Source organism: Centruroides vittatus, unplaced genomic scaffold (genome assembly GCF_030686945.1).
Source record: "Centruroides vittatus isolate TY-2023 unplaced genomic scaffold, ASM3068694v2 contig_390, whole genome shotgun sequence".
In the NCBI taxonomy this organism is placed as follows: Eukaryota; Metazoa; Arthropoda; class Arachnida; order Scorpiones; family Buthidae; genus Centruroides; species Centruroides vittatus.
Genome location: NW_027122206.1, coordinates 576,688 through 600,018, shown reverse-complemented (window position 1 = coordinate 600,018; position 23,331 = coordinate 576,688). Strand labels below are relative to the sequence as shown.

The 23,331-nt window shown below is 30.6% G+C and overlaps 1 protein-coding gene across 6 annotated transcripts; it reads left to right on the top strand.

Annotated features, from left to right (window-relative positions):
* The first annotated feature begins 1,739 nt into the window (after nucleotides 1–1,739).
* LOC136975865 (max-like protein X) lies at nucleotides 1,740–22,472 on the top strand. 6 transcript variants are annotated; one of them, XM_067271007.1, is made up of 7 exons: nucleotides 1,740–1,923; nucleotides 14,398–14,517; nucleotides 16,920–17,017; nucleotides 19,156–19,252; nucleotides 21,275–21,374; nucleotides 21,465–21,549; nucleotides 22,200–22,472. In XM_067271007.1, the coding sequence occupies exons 1-7, from the start codon at nucleotides 1,881–1,883 to the stop codon at nucleotides 22,371–22,373; spliced, it is 717 nt and encodes a 238-aa protein (XP_067127108.1). In that variant the 5' UTR covers nucleotides 1,740–1,880; the 3' UTR covers nucleotides 22,374–22,472. The 6 variants fall into 6 exon arrangements, with proteins under 6 accessions (XP_067127108.1, XP_067127109.1, XP_067127107.1 ...); XM_067271008.1 differs by lacking the exon at nucleotides 1,740–1,923 and adding an exon at nucleotides 1,972–2,279; XM_067271006.1 differs by lacking the exon at nucleotides 1,740–1,923 and adding an exon at nucleotides 6,252–6,326.
* Nucleotides 22,473–23,331: the final 859 nt, after the last annotated feature.

The window sequence follows — 23,331 nt, the reverse complement described above, 5'->3', positions numbered from 1 at the left end:
AAACGCAGCGATTACATTTATAATTACTTGTTATGTACGAGGGTAATCTCAAAAGTAAGGTCTCTTATTTTTTGAAAAATACAAAGAAACGTTTATTTTCAATGATGTTTATATCACTATAAAGCTTGAACATTTATCTATTTTTCTACATAATCGCCATTTCGGTCGATGCATTTTTGTAGGCGCTGTGGCAATTTTTGTATGCCTATGTCATACGAGCTCGCCGCCACGTCGCGGGACCCATCTTGCGCACACCTTCTGATATTACAACTTTTCCGTTAAAATCCTATGAATGGTGCTTCGGGAAAATTCCAAGAACCAAAATGCAGAGATCATCTAGAGTGATTCGCCGATCTTCACGCATAGTTTGCTCAACCTTCTCGACTGTCTCGTCGGAAATTGAGTCTCCCGCTTCTTTCTTCGTCGTGAATTTCAGTACGATCAACTGCAAACTCTCTACATCACTTGACGACGTTTTTGACATTTATGCACGACTCGCCATACACTTCCGTCAATTGGCGATAAATTTCAGTCGGTTTAACACGACAAGGCGGCACGCTGGTATGACATGGGCATACAAAAATTCATCGACCGAAATGGCGATTCGGTAGAAAAATAGATAAATGTTCAGGCTTTAAAATGATATGAACAATATTGAAAACAAACGTTTCTTTGAATTTTTAAGTAGTTATAAGTCTTCCTACTAACAGTCCCTCACCACTCGGTCGCCCCATTGTGGGCCTGGCCGAACCCATAATGAGCCTACTAAAAGAGGCCCTCTTAGTGCCCACAGGGCGAGAAGAGTTAAAAAAAAAACAGCCACTTAGCACTAACTTCTAAACTTAGCTATTCGTGGCGGCACTGAATCACTGGTGTTTGCTACACCCTGGTTTTCTCTTAGACTCTTCGGGGGACTACGGCCTTGCAGCCTAAAATCTGCACGCCAACATCAAACATAGAGGGTACTGTAGCAATACGTATGCCGTTCAGAGGAATTCTACCTTTCTTTGCTATCCCTCCTTCTTCCCCTAACCTTTCTTTTACCCTCTTTTCCGCCGTCTAAACATCTCGTGTACGGCCGAAGTTTATCTTGTATGTATGTGGACACTAAGAGGGCCTCTTTTAGCCAGCCCATTACGAGTTCAACCAGGTCCACAATGGGAAGGACTGGTGGTGAGGGACAGGGAACAACATGTCCGAATGAACCACCGCCGAAAAATTCCTGGAGATTTTTAGACCTGTCTACATTCGATCCCGGGTCCCCCAGAGTGGTTGGCTGCCACCTTGATTGCTCGGCCACCCCGCCAATAATATTCGACTGTTCGTTAATTTTACAATTATTATATATTTCCTTTATCTTATGTATTGTTAAATTATTTGTTATCTAAAGTAATTAATTTTATTAATTTCCCGATTAACTATTAATTAATTAAATTTTTAAAATTATTTTTTAAGATTTAGAGTAATCGGTACATTGTTCAAACACCACGGAACATTCGATTATATTAACCGAACGCTCCGTCCTGCACCGAACACGCTGTGCAAATACAAAAGCTCGTCATTTCGCTTTATATTGCCATTTGCTAATCAAGAATTATATTATAAATAATCACAAATATAAAAATTACGTTTTAAAAAATATTTACATTTATTAATTAAACTAAAATAACTTTTAATATTATTATTATTATTTTCAGAGTTCTGCTCTAAAACGAACGCTGGTGGCGTAAACCAAAATGGCGGAAGTTATTTTAGTAACCATGGTAACTTCCTGTAAAATTGTATACTCGATTGATCCTGGTATAATTTAAGTAATCGGTGCCTTTTTACGTAAATCTGGAGATAAATTATTCAACAATCGATTAAGAAACGAGCCTTAAATGGCTGAAGTGAGTTTTTCTGAGTCGAAATCCAACGAACAAGGTGAGTTACGGTTTACGAACACCCTGCACCGTTAGGCTTAATTTGTTTCTTTTTGTATTTCGGAATGGATGGGAAACAGACGATAAGATTAATCTGGCGAAGACATATTACGATAAACAATGTTATCTGAAAGATGTATCGCAGTAGTGGATGTTACCTTATCTGCTCCCATGCTATGTTACGTATTGGTTGATACGTGTTGTTACATCATCACATTCTCCCCTCTTAACCGCTTAATAACTTAATGTAACGCAATTTAATGGATTTTACATGCTTTTCAGTCGTTTCTGATGTCCACAATATTAACTGATGAAGATATATGTTCCATTATAATTATACCTTAGGGAGAAGATCAGGTTGGTTAAATATTATTTCGTAAGCTTAATTAATGTTTGAAATTATTTTGTGAATAGATAGGCCTTTTGTGCTTTGTAAAAACAAAGCACAAAAGGCCTATCTACTAATGCTTAAGTGTCGCTGCTCTGTGGGCACTAAGAGGGCTTTTCTTACTGGTTATGGGTTTGGCCGGGCGCAGCGAGACAACCTCTTCCGGGTGTGCTTGTTACTGGTCTGGTTATTACTTGCCTGGGTTTGGCCGTGCCCTCGACCGGGTCGTCTGTATGGAGAGATGTTTCTCCGTCGACCGATCGGCAAAAAATTCCTGGAATTTATATAAATAAACCTCTTGTATAACTGGATGTTTCTTGAACGTAAATACCAACAACAAGTACGCTTTACTAGACGAACAAATGCTTTTGATAGTTTTAAATGGTTATTGTCAGATTCTATTTTGATTATTGTCATTTAAGATGTCTCTAACTTGTTGACAATCATTTAAGATGGTTTGAAACATTTGTCTGTCTGGAAAAGGGTTTGTCTCGCTGGATTTTTAGTGTTGCTCTGTTTATTTTCGATTCCCGAAGTTTTTCGATCCGCCTGGACTCGATTCTGGGTCTCCCGGTTTGGTAGATTGCTGCTTCGGCTGTATGGGTATTTGCCGTCGGGCTTTTTATGCTGTTACATTACTCAGTTGATAAGTATGTTTGTTTTGCATTTTAATCTTGGTCGATGAATCTAAAAAGTAGATTCTTTGCCCCCAGACTAAATATTTAAGGAAATTTATTACTCGGCTTTTGATGTTTATTTGTAAACGAATCGTTTCTGACGATTAATTTCCTGTTATGGTATGTTAAAGTCTCTCAGAGTTAGATGGTAATGTAGTACTTGGATCATATTTACAAAAACCTAAACAAACTACAGCTTAAAGCTTGCCTAATTTATATCTAGTTTCATCTCATCTTCGGAACTAAATTTGTATTTTATATTAATGGAGCAGAAGAATTGTTTTGAAAGAAAAATAATGTTACAGCTTACCACATGTCTAAATATGTCTTTAATTCTGTGCTAGATTTACCACATTTGAATGTTTCTTGAAGAATGATGTGTGGGGGGTTATTACTGAAGACAACTTCCAGTTTAATGTTCCTCAGATAAAGTTTACAAGAAAGGTCTTGCAATATATCCTAGAAAAGCTGTTATAAGCTTCTCTACCATATTGTTGAGAAACACAAATTAATTTACCTGTATACTAGGTAAAATTAGAAGCAGGGGCTGTCATATTAGCCACGATACTTGCTTCTAATTTTTCCTATTCATTTTCCTGTTAGGAAGGACATTTTATTCCTAAATAAGTATGGAAGGAATGTCCTTATTAAATAAGAACAGAGACATTACTACTCTGTACTGTAATATTTATTGAAAAATCACAATTAAAGTGGATATTTTTGTCATTTATTCTTAAATCTGCTGTTATTGGCAATTAACACGCACTTTCAATTATGTCTTATATAACGTACACTTGAAAATGCTATCGATACCAATTCCGACGAGAAGAATTGCATCACCTCTACACCCGATTCACTATTTTATCTAGAAATAGTCAATAAATAACAAATTATAATTGTTATTAATTTAGTGTTTATTTACTTAGTAAATACTTAAATATTGTAAACCTTTGTTCTAACAATACAAGAATTCTGTTTTGTCTGATATACTTGCCTATATTGTTTAATCAAATCCTATATTTAATATGTCAAGATTAAATAAGACTAACAACTGTTCTAAGGTACACCACAGATCACTGATACATCCATCAAAATAATATGTAGCTATTTTTAATTTATAATATAAAAACAATTTCTTTATGGGAAAAATGAATGTCTCTACATAGACCTATGAATATAGAGTAAAGTATAATAATTTTATATAATTAGAGTAAATTAATAGTAATTGTTTTATTTCTAAAATGTATATAAAAATCATTTAAAATATCCGACCGTCTTCTTTAAACATTGTGCATATTTTTTATATTAATACCGAGATATTTATCTCTTCGTATAAAGGTTAATGTGATTATTTTGTTGTCTGCCTTATCTTATAACTCTTTTAAAGTTTTGTAAATGTTAGTTTGAACCACTATAAAGTGAAAGAAGTATATAATTTTTATGAAAGAATAAAGAATAATTTTAGCTTTCAATTTTGGAAAAAAGCAAATATTTTAAAGAAATTATTTATGCTGGTATTTGGTATTATTTTTAAGACTACATTAGTATATTAGTAGTAAATTAATATCTGCTTGTATTCGGTTACATCCAAGAAACTGAATACAAGGAGGTAGACTGACTTACGTCCATTGCTTACGGCATTAAGAGGTTAGCCGAAACTTGGCTCTGAAAAGCATTGTACTTCCCAGGTCATATAAGTGCTCTACCCTGATCTCTACAAAGCTGTTTGCTTTTGAAAAGAAAAGAAGTTACAACTGGTAGTTGAGAAGTGCTGCTCAGTTAAATATTCATTAAATAATTTCTTTACAGACAATTATTGATGACTTGACAAATTGTTATACATATTGTTTGAAAGGTAAGATTTGTAAATAGCTAAATAGCATCGATTATCCAACTCCCGATTAACCGACTTATTGGTTAACCGTCCGGGTTCTAGTCGGCAAATTCAAATGTCTGCTAGTGATGTGGTGCTACAATATTTGGTTATGTCTTGGCTACTTTAATATTATTTTTGTTAAATTTTTGCATGTTTTGGCTGGCAGCACTGGCTCGACCATGAAAGGGAGGCTAGTATTTAAACCAGGCCTAATACACTATACTAATAATGTATTTTTTCATACCTTTCGGTTATCCGACTTTTCAGTTATCCGACCAACCCCAGTCTTCAATTAAGTCGGATAATCAATGCTCTACTGTAATACGGAGATTGCTAGACCCATCTCTGTACATTTTTGCTTTTTTAAAGAATATTTTAACATTATATGAGACTTAATTCTATTCAGTTTGTGGGATATAAAGATAGAATCTTTGGCTCTTATCTTTGATTTTGTCTTCAGTTTGCATGATTTGAAGCTCATGCAAACTGAAGACAAACTTCCCTTTCACTGCATGTTCTACTTCCTGCACAATGTTATCAGAGTTACTACGAAGGGGAGATGCATACGTAGGAATATAACTTGTGGTTTTTAAGAAGTAATTTGATATAAGTGGCCATTCTAACACACTACTGACTGTGGCTGCAGATGGTTTTTTGGTTCCTAGTGTATGCATTGGAATTTCTGGAAATACTTTTTTTTCGATTGAGCTAAGGCAAGGACTTGTGCATTACATGAGTTTGCCGCTTATTAATTTAAACTAGAACAAGCACTGTGTGTATGCTATGGCAAACACAAGGGGATACTGAACTTAAAAACGTTTTTAAAACATTTATGACAGCAAATATGATTTCTTGTATTATTCTCAATATGATCATCATACAATACAGTACTTATAAGTAATTACTTGAATACTTCTAATTTTCTGAGTTAGCCCCTACCAGATCCCACTGCAACCGTACATCTTGTGTGATATTGGATATATTCATAGTATTCAAATTATTTTTTATGAACATAATATTAATGATCTCAAATATCAAATACTTTCTACTATTCGAGTATTCAACCATCTTTACTATCTAGCTGTTACGTTGCACTTTTCACTGTACTCAGTAGTAGTTTACTTTGAAAGTTGTCTTTATATTTAAAAGCTTTGTTTATATTAGAACGAAATCTTGAATTAATTTATAAATATCTACTTGAAATTACCTTTAGATTGTAACATTGTTAAGCTTTTAACTTAAATTTATCTTTCTCTTGAGATTAAGTAAACAAATTACGTTTAAATTTAGAAGTCAAAAGTAGTACTGTTTATCTTCAACTTACATAAATTATAATGAAATATTAAAATTAGGAAGACTCAAAAATGGCTACAAATTCCTACTAAGTGAGACTCCTGCTATGGTTTTTATGTAATAAATGGTAGTTCGAGTGAAAACTAGTGAACGGAGTCTAGCAGTTCAAGGTCAAGGTTAGGTTTGGAAGAGTTATATTTAAGGTTAATTTTTTTACTTAATCTTATATTAAGATAAGTTGTTTTAAAATGTGTTATTAAACTTTTCATCGTCATTTATGTTCTTTCTACTGTATGTAAAATATAAAATAAAGTGAGGCAAACTTCTTTTATTGGAGTGAAAAATGTAGTACTGTATTGTAAAATATATGCTGTGATAGTGTGTGATGGATAACATACAGGACTTTCTTTTATAGTTATCTGTCAGATTATTGGTTAGTTTTAGACAAAATTATGAAATGCTAATGCTTATCTCTTGATATTCCAACTTGTTAGATATTGTCTAAAATAAGGTTTCTGAACTTTTGCGGTTTATAAGCCAAATTATGCTTTCTAGCATAAGTTACAGGACAGAGAAGAAATTTTTTATAGGTATATAGAAAATAAAACATTTCGAAATTTTGATTTACCAGAAATTACAGAGATTGGTGCAGCAAGTGATTGGTACAGTTAGAACTAAATTAATTCATTGATCAGGAAGCAAAGATTGGATGGAGTTTGGTTAGCGTAACAGGCAATGAACCTGCATGTAAATGGTAGTTGTAGGTTTGAGTTCTACACCAGGACAATTTTTTCTTCCAAAATACTCTAAATTAAATTAAATTGAACAGAAGTTTTCAGCTTAATAGTCTACTGGATAGCTTGATAAGAATCCAGCTATTTGTTTGGATAATTATGTTTTACATCACATTTTGTTAATATCCTATAATACAGTACATTGCTACTTCCAGCAGACTAAAGTGAACCAAACTCTTATTGCCCCACTTTGTTGCATTATCTAAGTATATGTAGAACATACTCTATCTTGGTAGTGTAATTGCATAACCAAGGCATTTGTAGTTTGTGTGGTTAGTAAATGAAAAAAAGTACACCTGCCCTAATCAATGATGATTTACTTCACTGCTCAATATGGTTTTTAGACCACCACTTGGACTATTCTATTTAAATATTCATAAATTTTCTGATTTGGATCTATGTCTCGTGTATACCGTGCCTATTTGAAATGTAGCAAAACATGGAGAATCTCATCTCTGGATGTCTAAATTGAAAGTACTGGCTTACGCTAAGTGTTTACAAAGTCTAAATATTAATTTTAATAAAATGCTGAAGGATATTTTCAAATTTAAACTGAAATTGTGGAATTTGAGGGTTAAGTATGCTTCTAAAAATTTTTAAATACTTCATAGTTCATTACAATAAGATTCTTGTGTTGAGTGTGATGTAGGCAGACTGATGTAAATTGCATATACTTGCTGTTTGTTTGGTGCTGTTTGCAAATTCTACAAGTCAGATATTGTCAGCAACTAATTTTCTTCGTATGCAAACCAAGTAGCAATCGTGAATAGCATAAAAATGGAAGTAACGACCTTCCAGAAGTGTATTAGGTCAGTATAATATACAGTGGAGTAAAATTGATTAATTCATCTTCGACGGGATAAAAGAAAACTGCGTGTAACAAAGTGTGAGTAATTTGTGTATCGATAAATATGGTTAAAAAACTAATAAAAAAATTTTTTTAAATTGCAATGGAGAAATTAAATAACAACAGATAAATACATTTAGAATTTTTGATTCTTCTTAATTTAAAAATTAATTATTAACAAAACAAAATATTAATATAACACTGAATGCTAGAGTTATAATTTTGTACGCGGGGTAAACGATTAACAAAGTGGTCGAGCAGTTTAGTTGGATAGAAATTAACAGTGTTCTCGGGAAGAATATACACTCACCTTGATAAATTTACGTTCATTAGTATAAATTTTTACACTTATAATTTTAAAACTGCATTTTTAATCTGAAACAAACGCACAGAACACACATGCATACACACATATGAACACGGAAACATATAATGAAGAAAAATCAAGGACAAAATATTCATAACAAAATAATTATTTATTCAAATCACAGTTAAGTCATTTTTTATATTCTCTGAAAAACAAGTTTTTACTGTGGAGGTATTTCGACTTGTCGCTATCAGAGATTGTTTACTGCATTTTCATGCATACTTTTTAGCAGTCTGTGAGTTCAAAAGTTTCTTCCATGGATAACTTTATTTTCTTATCTGGTATGCTTATGATTATTTTTAAGAAATATGTTGTAACAAAAAGGATTTTAAGAGGTCTTTTTATTATACATTAAGACACTGACTTGTTTAGGTATGTAAAGTGCATTCTTTGTTGATTTGTATGTAAACTTCTTCACTCTATTGACAGTTATGATTATGAGTAGATGGTTTATTTTCACTGTTTTTAGTAAATTTGACTGTTGATTTTAATTTTTTTTTTTTTAAAGGTGTTTTTATTATTTGTAATTGTTTTATATTTTTCTATAACTTGTAAGCTTTCACTTGTAGCGAAACTGAATAGGGTGTGTAATTTTAAATGTATAATTTATTGTTTAAACTATGCACGGGCAAATACCGCTTATCTCAAATTCGAATATTAACGGAATCTCGAATATCATGAATATATTAGTAATTTATTTAATATTTATTATTTAACTTGAATGTATCTTGGATGAATAAAAGGTATTGATAAAACATTCTTATAATTATTCAAATATTTTTAGTTTTTTGAGTTAGCACCCTTCTGGATACCACTGTGGGGGTGCGGTTATGCAGATGCGAGTGAGCGAGAATATGTGGCGAGAAGAGGTGATAACATTTTACGCTCTCTGTTTCTCGCTGTCGTCTGTGTGGTCATAATAAACGAAAGCAAGAAACAGAGAGCGTGAAACGTCATCACCTCATATTCTTGCTTGCTCGGAAAATTCGCTCATTCGCGTCTGCATAGTTGCACCCTGACTGTATATATAGCATGATATTGGAGTATTCAAGTTTATTTCTTATCAATACTTTTCAATATTTGAGTATTCAATTCTCCTACTTATCCACTTTTTAAGGTGTATTTCTTACTGCAGTGTAAAATAATGTGTTTATAAACTACATTTTATGTTTATCTACTTTATTTTAAGTTTAGCTTCCTTAGTAAATCCTACATTAATAGGATTTCTGTATTATTCAGTATAGAAACTCTTTAATCAAGGAGTTATTTTGGAATCAAATAATAAGGAAGAGTCAAAGAAGATTGAATTTTAAATCATTTTTATTATGAACGTTTGAGTTTATCGTAAACAAACAAAAGATGTAAAGAAGAAGAATCTGCATGTCATAGGCATGTCAAGTAGAGTGATTAGCCAGATTCTTTCAGCATATAGTTGATTTGTTTTTAATTATCCTAAATTCTGACAAAATTATTATGTTTATCATTTCATTTATAATTAAAAATAGAAAAATTAAATACATATCATCATTTGTTATGGTTTGTCTTCATTTTATGCACTGGTTCTTATTGGGTGACTGTAGTTAAGTAACAAACGGCCTAGACGCTTGAACCTTACTCTTGATAAGGATGATGAATTGCCAACTTGCTCTGACTGAACTCAAGTCCAGATGAAAAGAAGTTGGCAATAAGAGCATTATGCCAAATCAAGAGTCTGAAGGAGAATGGATTTGATAAACTCTTACTTTAATGTTATCATCATTTCGTTCTCTTGCTACTCCAGCTATGCTAGGTCAGCTGTATCAATCTGCTTGTCATTCCTCTATTCTTTTTGAGCTTCCTCCAATTTTCTACATTGTTTCTTGCACTATTTCCCCTGGTTTCTTTTTGGCTTGTCTTTTTTTCAAATAATCTAAGAAAATACTATATTTATTCAGTATTTTGTATGACGAAACATCTTTCTCTTTGATTGTTATCTCATTTTCTGTTTCTTATCTGATTTCTTATTCTAATTTGAGCCACGTGAATTTCCCATATGAATTCCCCATTCTGTAGTGCAGTAACTTAACTCGTGGGTTTTGATTATGTTTACAGTTAAAATTTGACAATTCTTTGATTAAATTAAATTAAAATGGGTTGTAATTTCAACTCAGTTATGCTGAAAAGTTAAATTATTTCATGCTTTCCTCCAATGTTTAATAAAATGCAAGCATAAATGTATAAAGAATTTGAATAAAATTACTTCCAGTTAGGTTCATGACATGTTAATTTTCATACATTTTATTTAACTGGGTCATTTGTATAATTATACGACCTTAATAAACAGTTGCGTAACAGCTTTTTGTAATAAGTAATTAAAATTTTTATATTATTTGCAAATTTTATTCATAAGTTTTGAAGAATAAACATGAATATAACAAATTTTCTGAGTTATAATGATTTATTTCATTTTAGTTTAAAAAGAGGAAAGCATGAAATATATAACATTAGTGATTTAATATATGATTTAAATTATAACAATGGTCGTTAATATGATAAATGGTTTTTCGGGTTTCGTACAAGTTTTTGTACGAACACGATTAATGTTATCAATACAAGCTATTTATATATCATTATATAAGTTATTCTGACAATAGGATGCAGATGTCGACCTTTTTGGCCAATAAACTCCTCGACGGCCGAAATAATTTAATTTATTAAGCCAGACATATTAAAAATTGAATATATAATTACGTAATTGGCAAGTAATTTTAAGTAAGCATCCTGTTATTTTATATCCCGTGGTAAAGCTTGCATTCTTCATTTTCTGTGTGAAAACATAGTTTCTGACCTTTGATCTTTGGTGTAGTGAACTTCAAAATGTAATTATACAATTTAATAATTATTGCTGTATTTGTTTTGGTATAAGATTAATAATTACTTTTGTGCAACTGTCTTTAAATATGTATAGTTGATACTTAAATAATTATTTAAATAATGTAATTAACCTAATTATAGTCCAAAGTTTTCTATATTCAGAAGCCCTGCTTAGCATGTCCACTGTGCTTATAGGTCTGTAAGATACACAACTCTCACCATCAATTCCTTCAGTCTCAAAGTTTCCTTTACTTGCTGCAAGTGTTTGAATATTTTATATTGGGGCTGTGACCACTTTAAATGGCCAGCCTTCTGGCAGTATAGAGCTATGCATCACTATTTGAACACCAACAGGAGTACAGTCTCTTCAGGCAAGAATAAATCTTAGTCTTTTGTTCTATCTGCCAATATCATAGCCTATCTTCCTTCGCTTGTTTACTTTATCCTGTCTTTTCTAATTAACAAATCTCTAGCACTCGTTCACGTCCGAAGTTGGCCTCGTTAATGTTTCAAAAACATTTGTTGTGCTTGCCTCATTATCTAAACATTAAAAGGAGAAGTGTTATTTTTATATATAGAAAAGTGAAATAAATAATTCTTAATTTACTGAGCATAATAAAAGCATAATGAGTAGCAGCATGCTAGTAGAACAAAGCAAATTTCTAATCAGTTTTCGATGTTTTCATACAGCACATTAGAAGTGAAAATAATATACCTGTATTTAAATTTGCCTAAATCAACATTTGATGTTGTTAAAATAAAAGAAACAGTCACAGAAGTCATCCAAAATATCAAAAGAAAAATAATAAAGAACAATCACAATCTTGTAATTACTTCAGGAGATATATTACTATTATTTAGAAAGGAGGTTATTGCTTGAAGCAAGAAAATATAATGAAGTTATGATGACTTTTTTTTACTAGAAAATGGACGATACGTCTCTTCGTGGATGAGGACGTTTATAAATTCTTGGGATCAAATTATTTGTTTCTGCTGTAAAATGCATACATTCTGGAGATTTTGCTGGTTATTCTATGTAAATTTTAACTTCTGCTTCTAGTTATTTATCCACTGGATGAGCTAATTAACAAACAAATCAGTGCTTAGATGATGTATAACAAATCGGCATTTTATTTTATTAATGTAATGACGAAATTCATAAGTTTGCTTCACTAAAATCAAATATATAAATATGAAAATGTGGAAAAATTCTTCGTAGAAAGTATTTCGTAAAAGTTAAGTATTTACGGATTGATGTTTCTCGTTCGTTAATTATAATTTAGGTCAAATATTACTTTTATGTCACGTGAATTTAACGCAAGCATTAATATTTAAAATTTTTTAGCAATGATGTTAATGAATTATACTAAACTTTTCAAGAAGTTAACAATTTCTATGTGGTAAAGCATAATTTTCTTATAAATTCAGTTTTAATTAATGAAAATTTGTCAGAAATCATCATGACTTTCAAGTTTTTAAGTCACCTTACCAGAATTTTTTCAGAAAGTATTTAGTTTTTTGTCAAAAAACATTTGCCAAAATCGGCCGACTTCAAATATTACTTTTCTGAACTATATTTAGCTTCAAACTAGGCGAAAATAATATATTTTTCGTAATCTGTGACGATCCGTACGAACCGTAAGTAGTCAAGGGTAATAATAATGTATCTTAGATAGCTGTAATGAGTTTTATTATACTTTAATTGAATGCGCAGTTGCTTTTCTTTTAGAATTTTAAAAATTCTGAAAGAAAAGCATCCATGCATTCAAAAATTTTATGACTTAAGTAATTATAATGATTTATTTTGAGTGTAAATACAATATAATGTTGATTATGCTTTCGGAATGCTTCTATTTACAAGTATCCGAGTTTGAATATTTTCAAATGAATTATTTGTTCTGTTTTAAAAATATTTTAAGCTATTTTTAGTTTAATTTTGTTAGTTTTGTGTTTTGAATCCAAAGATGATGAGTACGACCTCTCAAAAGATGTTATATTTTGATGAAATCTACAAGACTTTGTGTATTTTTATTAATTTTTTATACTTCTCTTCCTTATAAGGTCTAAAAAAAGTATTTCTACCTGTTTTTGACTACGTTCCAAGCCATCAAAAACACTTCATTCACTCAATTTTTTAAAACCGTTTTCTGTGTAAAAAACGATATGAGGATCATATTTTCTATTATTATTTTAAGGAGTATTTTTTTAGACTTAAATTTATCACAATGCGTTGTAAAGAAGATGTCTCAATCTAATTCTTTTGAGCCCTTTGTATGTGGTTGCAAGAAATTTTAGTTACTGTGTTTGGATTTCTCCCTTTGAGTGAGTACGCTTCGGAAAAGTGACCCGGTGGATCTCGGACTTAAATGGAACGCATTGAGCAAAAGTTGAGATTCGGTGTCGGCTACTCCGTTCGGCAGTCCTGCATCGTACTACTAGATCGCTAACTTTTTGATATTTTATGTATTTCGGTTCGCTTTAAACAGTGATGTGAATATTTAAAATATTAAATTATGTCTCAAATTTTAGTCAAAGGTTTACTTTCTTGGTCATAAATTCATTCTATCTAATATCTAAGAATATTGAGATATCAAATGTATACTCTGAAGGATGGAATTTGAATATTTCAATAAATTTTCAATTAAATTCTATGTAATTTATGCCAATTCACTCTTAAACTTTAAACTTGTTTCGCATCAATAGACTGATGCATAACGGTTACTTCCAGGTTTAATTTAAGACTGACTACTGTCATTAATTTCTAGAGAATTTGTAGAAAAGATCATTCAAATGCCAATTTTAATGGTAGTTATTTCAATAGTTTTAATACCGTAACATTTAAAAAAATGCACCCTCGAGTTGTCTCGGTTATTGATTATAAACTTTCAATAGAAAAGTACGTGCGTTCGTGGTTTTAAACTTATCACAACTGATTGGTAAATTTATAAAAGTACGTTTTAATCTTTATGTAGTGCTGTAATATGTTTAAGAACCTTAGACTCTGTTGCACAATTGGACATTGTGCAGGTGTATAAAGTAAGTCTTAATATGTGTACTATTTTAGTTTGTAAATTGCATTTTTTACACTTGTTTATCTTTATTAATGATTTCAACCTTAAAGATATCGAGACAATAGGATATGTAAATAGAGAAATTTAGAAAACTACTACTCGGGTGTTTTGAATAGCGTTACAAACAAGGTCATGCAGATTAATTTTTGATCTGATTATACTTTTAAGGTTAAGGTGGTCTTTACTAGCAGACCGGAATATGCCTATATTAATAATGAGTTATTATCATTAATCCAAAAAGCAATATAAAATGCTTCATGCTAACGATTGATTTAAGGTCGGTTTACTAAAAATAATTAATTTAATTAGGTGAAGGAGATAATACCAGCATTCCCAGTCCGAACGCCATTGCGGGAACGTTTCCGTTTTCTCGTACGTCGTCCACCGGTTCCATAGACATGCTGACTTCTTCCTCCGCCCAGAATACAGGTATGTCGCCAAATTGTAATATCTTATAACCATTTTATATCTAAAATTTAACATGTAGTCATAATAAACTTCTATAATTTATTATAAAGTATTAGAATTTTCATAGGTAGTAGTTTGTTAAAACTCATAAAATTGCTAGTAATAATTGAAGAGCTTTGAAAAGTAGAAAATATTTAAATAAATATACAGCTATATTTTCAAATTATTATTTAATTTTCTAAAATCTGAGTGTTTAATTATATGCATTTATAACTATTTGTATAAAAGTCAAAATATATATGTATGTTAGGTAAAGGCTTCTATACCATTCAACATATTTTTACGAAATTTGACACGAATATCTTTTGACAACCTAGAAAAAATACTGTGGGCATTTCCCACCTTCTGTCATTCCTACAGCCCAAAATTTTTTGTTTTCTGCTATTTTATTATTGTAAATACTTGGTCAATAAATGTACATTTTAGTTACTAAGCTCATTAAAAAACTTAAACCAACACCTTAATGTTCGCTGAGAGATTTTTAATGTAACAAACGTTTTCGATCTATTCGTTAGATCATCGTCAGGTTAAAAAGAATATTTCTTAAATGGAACACCAATTTCAAAATTCAAAACATTAATAACCAATAACATTAATAAATAACTGATACATTATAAAAGATACAACAAGTGTAAAATAAAAACTTATTACTCGTACCCAAGTATTATTACTACCTATCCTAACTAGAAATAATTCAATTTAAAATATACTAAAGTTCAAGCGCCTCTTATAAGTTTTTAATGGCATATTTCCAAGCCGAAGGAAGACCCTCCACGTCCCTTGCGTTAATGCATTTTTTTTTAGCTTGCTTCTGTAAATTTCCATCTTTTCAGCTGTTCTTGCCAAAGTTGGGGAATGTACCTGTTTCATGATTTTCCCCTCATTCCATCATACCAAGGATCCTTCAGCTTGCCCCATCTGGGCTAGTACTGTTGTATTGGACCCTTTTCTAATATCATACTTATGTTCCTTCATCCTTATTCCTAGGTTTCTAGTGGTAACCCCCACGTACTCTTTATTAATACCTAACAGCTGGTTCTCGTAGGGAATCTTATACACACCTGCCTTATCTTCTTTTTTAACTAACCCTTTAACGTTTCTAAGTATTTCATACAAATTCGAAGCCCTTTTTAAGATCACCCTTGCTATTTCTTTTCATAACCCCTCTTAGATAGAGGCGAAAATCGTAAAACAGGTACATTCCCCAACTTTGGCAAGAACAGCTGAAAAGATGGAAATTTACAGAAGCAAGCTAAAAGAAAAATGCATTAACGCAAGGGACGCGGAGGGTCTTCCTTCGGCTTGGAAATATGCCGTTAAAAACTTATAAGAGGCGCTTGAACTTTAGTATATTTTAAATTGAATTATTTCTAGTTAGGATAGGTAGTAATAATACTTGGGTACGAGTAATAAGTTTTTATTTTACACTTGTTGTATCTTTTATAATGTATCAGTTATTTTATTAATTTATGGTTTAATTTTTGAATTTTGAAATTGGTGTTCCATTTAAGAAATATTCTTTTTAACCTGACGATGATCTAACGAATAGATTGAAAACGTTTGTTACATAAAAAATCTCTCAGCGAACATTAAGGTGTTGGTTTAAGTTTTTTATTTAATTCTGCTAGGTACGGGTATGATTTATACTAAGCTCATTGCTTTTATCATCCTCTTTCAGTCCAAACGCATCAATTTCTACCCTCACAACAGCTCGAGCAATGCTGGGCTCATACAAGTATAGTCCACACAGAGAAGAGTAAATAAGAGTCAGCCTCAGCTGAAAGGGTCTATGTTAGATGAAAGGTATGAAAAGAAACGTGTAGTTAATCTATGAGTAATGTTAGAATTAAGAGTAAGTAATAAAATTTGTAAAGAAAAATAAAACAATAAAATTATGATAAAAATGTTTTAAAAGTGTAAAAAACAAAACAGTTGAGTGATCAGATCCACGTGTCAACTCCCAAGGGGGTAGCCAAATGTCTCCTTCAATCCCTTTCATCTGACATAGATCTTTCCAGCTCAGGCTGACTCATATTTACTCTTTCACTGTGCAGACAATATATACTAGACTACCTATGAAATGATGATGATGGTGTGCTAAAAATGTTAGCATGTATTTGAGGTATATTTGATATAATTGTGTTGTTCAATATTAACTTCTAGTTCCCAATAAGCTATAGATTATATGCTTTATTAGAGAACAGAATCACTTATTAACAGTTCTTAAATACTTTCGAGCTTCACCAGTTCTTCCAATTTTAAACTTCATTTTATTTGTTGTGATTTTAATCACATTTAAACATAGAAATGCTAAATTTATAAAGAAAGGAGAAACTAAACGTTACTTTGTTGGCTTATTTTAGATGACGAAGACAGTGACCACAAGTCTACTCTGAGTTACAAAGAAAGACGAAGAGAAGCGCACACTCAGGCTGAACAGAAGAGACGAGATGCCATTAAGGTAAAATGGAATTATAAATTATTTTGAACATTATGCCAAAATAAAATTATAAGTTTTTAAAAATGATTTTTCGTAAAAAATATATCTGAATGTAATATATAAGGACTTTGACGACCACTTTCCACTTACACAAGTTATAATAATTGCAATTGAAATTCAAGTATTATGCTTACCATTAAACAAGTTAAGGGGTACGATCTTAAGTTAGATCATCAAATTGTATTCAGTTTAATAAGTAAATATACATTTGGTTGAAATATAGTTTGAAAATCTGAGAATTAAATATTTTCATATTAATACCAAATATATAAATACATGGGCACTTGAAAAGTTCCCAGAATTGTGGTATAGCACTTTAATGATAGAACATATGGAAATGATTACTTAATCACTTTTAAAATAGGACCCTTTGATGCACACACACTTGCCCCATTGATCCTGCTATTGTTGGAAACACCATCAGAAGACATCTTTTGGAATTTTTGGGAGTTTGCCTGCTCATTTGATTTGATGTCCTCTATGACACGTATGATGTGGTTCACCATATGTTTGTACTTCTTAAATAGAGTGTGTTACTAATTACTTCTATGTGCATGTTTTGCTTAGGTTGTGAGATGCCGTTCAGAGAAAATGGTGCAACATGTGACTGAGAGGACTGTTTTTGTATTGTGATAACAAACCAAGTTGCTTGTTGCTTGTTGTGCAACAGTTCCTTGCCAACAAAAAATTTTTCGACGTCACCCGATCGATCACCATACTCACTGGATATTGTTCTGAGCAACTTTGGCCATCCTCTACACTGAAAATGGGTCTTGAAGGGTCTTGTTTTTGCAACCATGGAGGACATCGAATTAAATGCAACTGCCAAAACTCCCAAATATTCCAAAGAACACTTTCAGATGGCACTTCCAACATTGGCTGGATCAATGGGGCAAGTGTTTGTGTTCCAAAGAATCTTACTTCGAAGGTGATTATGTTGTGTTTTCATGTCTTACCACTACATTGCTATAATGCAATATCGCAATATATTTTTGTTCTGTAATTCTCATCTTAAAAATTTGTAAACGTTTATATTTAATATTATTCACAAATAACTGACAATCAAACCTCAATTGTTTCTTACAACAAACTTTCCTGCATAACCTGAATAATTAACTACATTTTTAACTGTCACTGCTCTAAGTTACAGTTAGAAATGTAGTTAATTATTCAAATGCAATTCAAATCAGTAAAAACTTTGAAAAACTGAGCATTCTCACACCTGTTCATCTGTCATTGTGCTCTCAAATGATGAAATGGAATTCCTTTGTGTAAATAATAATCCTGTTATAGAGGATGTTATAATCTCTGCATTTAATATTTTAATATAATTTGTAATTGTAATTATAAATTTTAATTGTAAAATTATAAAACAATTATAATTACAAATTTGTCAGGAGAACCAATGAATGGTCTGATGAGTTTAAATTTATTTCTGGTGTGGAATGATTTTGGAATTGTTTAGTTTTACATTACTTACAATGTCATTTGATTTGTGCTTTGAAAAATTCTTTTATTTTTTTGAGTGATATGAATGTTATACAGAAAATAAGTTATAGTATGCCAGAAATGTGTGGTTAAATTGGAAAATATTGGATAAGTAATTCAATTGAAGGTAGAAATCATTTTAATATTGTAGAAATAAGTTTTTAACTTTAAAGTGGGCAAGAAAATGATGTGTTTTTAAATATAAAGTGAAAAAAGTGAACAATATATGGCACTCAGGTCAGTGTTACAAACACAACCCAGTATCACCAACTTATTTTTGTGTGTAAAATTCCAAAATCAGTTCTGCAAAGCTTTCCTATCAATAAATATCGTAAAAATTACACGATTTAATTTTAATTTATGTCTTTTTTATTTTATTTCTGTAAAAATGATCTTTCAAACTGAAAACTTTGGCACGAATAAACACTTTTCACATTTACGGACCTTTTTTTGGCACGTGGACACAAAATCGTTTTCTATCTTCATGTTAGTTGATGATCATATAAATTATTAATACAATTTCTGCAATAAATGATGACGTATGATGATTACATACATAATTATATTTCAGTGCCATCTCAATAATAATAAATTTAGAAAATTTTATTTAGAAAGGATACGAAGATCTTCAGAATCTGGTCCCGACCTGTCAGCAACAAGACAGCATTAGTAGTTACAAACTTAGCAAAGCCACAGTACTTCAAAGATGTAAGTAGTAAATAGTAATTAATATCTATGATAATGAGTGTAGTAAAGATGAATGTAATAACTTAATTTGAAGACAATTTTGAATTTATAGTCATTTAGACTATATTTGTGATAAAATTAATTAGTAACTTTTATTGAATGAAAATGAATCTGAGTCTAAGTGCAAAATAGTTGATATCACAGCACACGATCAGATGCGACGTTGAAATAAATTCGTATGATTATTGTAGGTTCATTCGTCAACCATGTGATCTTGATTTGATATAATTCTACGTCACATTCTTCGACAGAAAGTTGGCAACTCACAGATCCAAGCTGTTTGATTTTCTCTGCGGTGAAACACTTACTTCATCTACAACTTGCGATTTTGAATCAGTTTTTTAATTAATTATCAGAGATATAAGAACATCATAATTATTTCAATAAATTGCTTAAATATGACTGTAGGTATTTTATATTACTAATTAATTCATTGTCAATAAAAAACACACGAGGTTTTAGCATGAAGCTATAAGCAATACAATTGTGATCGTCAATTTCCTTTATTTTGTAAACTAACTCTTATGAGTAATAATTTGTAGAGGGACATATGTTCATTGGTTCTTTGAAGCTTGTCACGAGTTCAGATGCCAGGAGATTGTCGAAGGAAAACAATCGCACGACTACAGGGTCTTGTGTGACTTTGCATCAAAAACAACATCAACTAGTTTGCACAGGGCATAAGTTATAAAGGCAAACAAAGGAGCATCACTACTTGTGTATAATTTAAAATAATTTTTTTATTAATATTGAGTTAAAACATCACTTTAATACTTTGATGATTGATGTTTCAAAAGTTTCTTTCTTGTGTAGATTTTGCATCAGTCTAACACAAGATACTACATTAAAATGTATCTAAAAGACACCTTCTATAAATGGAAATACACCTAAACAAAGTATGAATTTTAAAAAATGACAATTTGATATATAATATATTATTGTAAGGCACAAACTGTTTTGGAAATCAGTTATGTGATATAAACTGAGTTTTGTGAAACTTTTTGGCATAACAGCAGCTAAATTCTAAATCATAATCAATGATGATGGAATTTGCCAACAAATAAAATATATATTATAAAGATATATGTTACTTGTAATTCCAAATGTGCCTTAGAGACTAAATTTTTTACAGAAATATTTTCCATTTATCCCAAAACATTTTTTTACAAAACATCAAATAGAGGTAGTCTCAATCACATGGTATATGTGTAATTTTTTTTATAAGACTGTATAATAAATTTATAAAGGAAGGCTAAAAGAACTCATTTATTACAGTAAACAACTTGTTGATTTCATTTACCCAATCTTCAAATGAGATTTCAGTAGTCACATCACTGTTTTCTTTAGGTGGTGTCACAGTGTTGCAGATCATGATATTGCTTTTAATGTAGTTCTAATGAATCAATAAATACTTCATCCAACCTCAATGAGTTATTTCTTGGAAGAGTTTGTTTACAAAATTGGCAATTATGATGCATTTCTTATAGCTTTTTTTACTGACAATGAATTAATAAGTGATATAATATATATTATAATTTCAATAATTATGATAATCGGTCAGAAAACTTTCATTCAAATTTAAAGCTTGTAGCCGATACAAATGGCATAAATGTTTTTTCAGTGCAAGAAATATTTAACATGTTGGATCTAAGAATTTGTCAAAGGGACTGCCTACTTTCTGTCAAATTATGTGATTTGCAATGGCATCAAATTAACAACTTTGCAGTTGTTAGTTAAATCTAGGATGAGCATACAAATTTCGTTTGATGTAATGTCCCATGATTTAGTTGCAACATCAACAGTTTTGCACTTAGGTATAGGAATTTGTGTTAAGATTGATTAAGTTTAAGTAGGAAATAACTTTTTGTCAAGTTTTAGTTGTATTCTTTTTATTGTTGTCTGTAGTTAAGCTCAAATTTATTGATAATTAATTGTGTTAGAATATAAAGTATAGACTTAATAAGTGATTGTTTTTATTTTTAGCTATAGATTATATCCAATTCTTATTACAACAGAAGAAAAAACAAGATGACGAATTAAATGCTCTACGCAAAGACGTCGTAGCGCTGCAGATCATGGAAGCGTAAGATTTGTATTTGTTTTTAATCGAATGATTTGTCATTAGAAGATTTATTAAATGTTGGTTTTAATTTGTTTATTTTGATGTCGATAGAAATTACCAGCAGATGGTAAAAATGCATCAGAGTCAGCCCGGGCAGAATCCTAGTCAAGTCAGTGACGAAGTGAAATTTAAAGTTGTAAGTTGGATTTTTATGTTTATAACAATTTGTGTGTTTAGTAAAGAATAACTGTATTGTCACATGTATATTTTTGTATATAGTAGATTGCTTCTGTGGATATTTTATAGTTGTACTTATAGCATATTAATTGAACATGACTTTGAATGCACTTTTGTAGAAGAAATTCAGCTAATTGTTTGTTGTTTTGAATTTCTTTGATTAGCTAATATGTTAGTAATTGATATCATTGTATCATTATAGTTTGAATAAATTTTATTACCTGAAGATTCTTAATTTATTAATAAAGATTTGAAGTTTGATCACATCAAAATTAAAACAATAATTCATTTCATAAAATATTTGATGAAACTTCAAAGACATAAATAAACAGAAAAAAGAAATGCTTTTTGTGAGAGTATAATGCACTAAAAATGTAATAAATTGTTGATGTTGTAGAACTTTCAAACAAACAGGAACAAAAGAGCATACGAACAATTTTTTGCTATGGTTCCATAGTAACAGAACTGAATTTCTAATGACGAACACTATTAGTACATTAAAAGTTTTCATGTTTTACGTACAGTACATAACATTCCACAAATAGCATATTTTTCTGTTTGTTCAGTTCATTTCAAGATGCTAACTTTTAATTTCTGTATTTTGTTCAGTTTCAGGCCGTCTGCGATTCTCTCTTCCAGTCGTTTAACTCTTCGATTTCGGTCTCCAATTTTGCCGAATTATCGGGATGTGTTTTCAGTTGGTTAGAAGAGTTTTGTAAGCCTCAGAAACTTCAAGAATTAGTGTTATCCATACTTCGTCAGTTAAATAGTCAGTTATCTTAGTTGTATGTTATAAATCTAATCTTTTTGCTGCAGATTTCGATTAATCTTTTACTCCTGGTTATGGTTGAAAAGTAGAATTTAAGATAAGAAACGGTGTTAGATATTTAGCATAACTGTTTATTTTGTGTGCAAAAACTGCACTAAGCAGTTAGAAAATAGTATATGTAACCCTAACAGTCACTTTCTATAATTTAAAAATATGTTTTATAAATTAAGACTGTAGTATTAATTTTTCTGTTCAGTTAATATAAAACTAAAACATATTTTAAGTTTTACAAGTACATTAGACTGCAATAGTTATAAATTTAAAAACTTATTACGTATAAAATATATGTTAGGTAAACAAAGAGCAATACTTCAGCCTGCAATCTTAAGAATTATATTTTTCAACAAAATCTGCTTAGTTTTTCATCTGACTTCTGAAAAAAAATGAATAAATATCGATATACTTCGGGGCATTAAATAAGAATTTGAAATTCAATTAATAAATACTGACTTGAGATCGTCTATTTACTTATATTTGTAATATTTATGTTTAATTTTGTACAGGTTGTTTTGTACAGGTTGTTTTGTACATCTGGATCCAGAAAGCTGCACAATTTTCTAGTAGGGCTCTGTAGAATTTTTATATATATCAATGATCTGTGATGTGTTTCAGATCTTTTTAAGTTAATGTGCAGAGGGTGCAAATTGTATGAACTTGTACTTATTTTGCTACCGAGCATAACAATGTTAACTTTTAGTTCAATTGCTTTATCAAAAATTTCTTAAAAAGTATACAAAAATAAGATTAAATTAAATTTTTATGTTGTAACAATTCTGTTACTATGTTAATTTAAATCTTTATGTAAATATATGAAATTTATGGCTAATTAATTAAAATAGCATTTATAATTTCAGAAAACAGTATTATCAAGGTAATAAATTGAATGCGAAATATGTTAACAGGCTTTAAGTA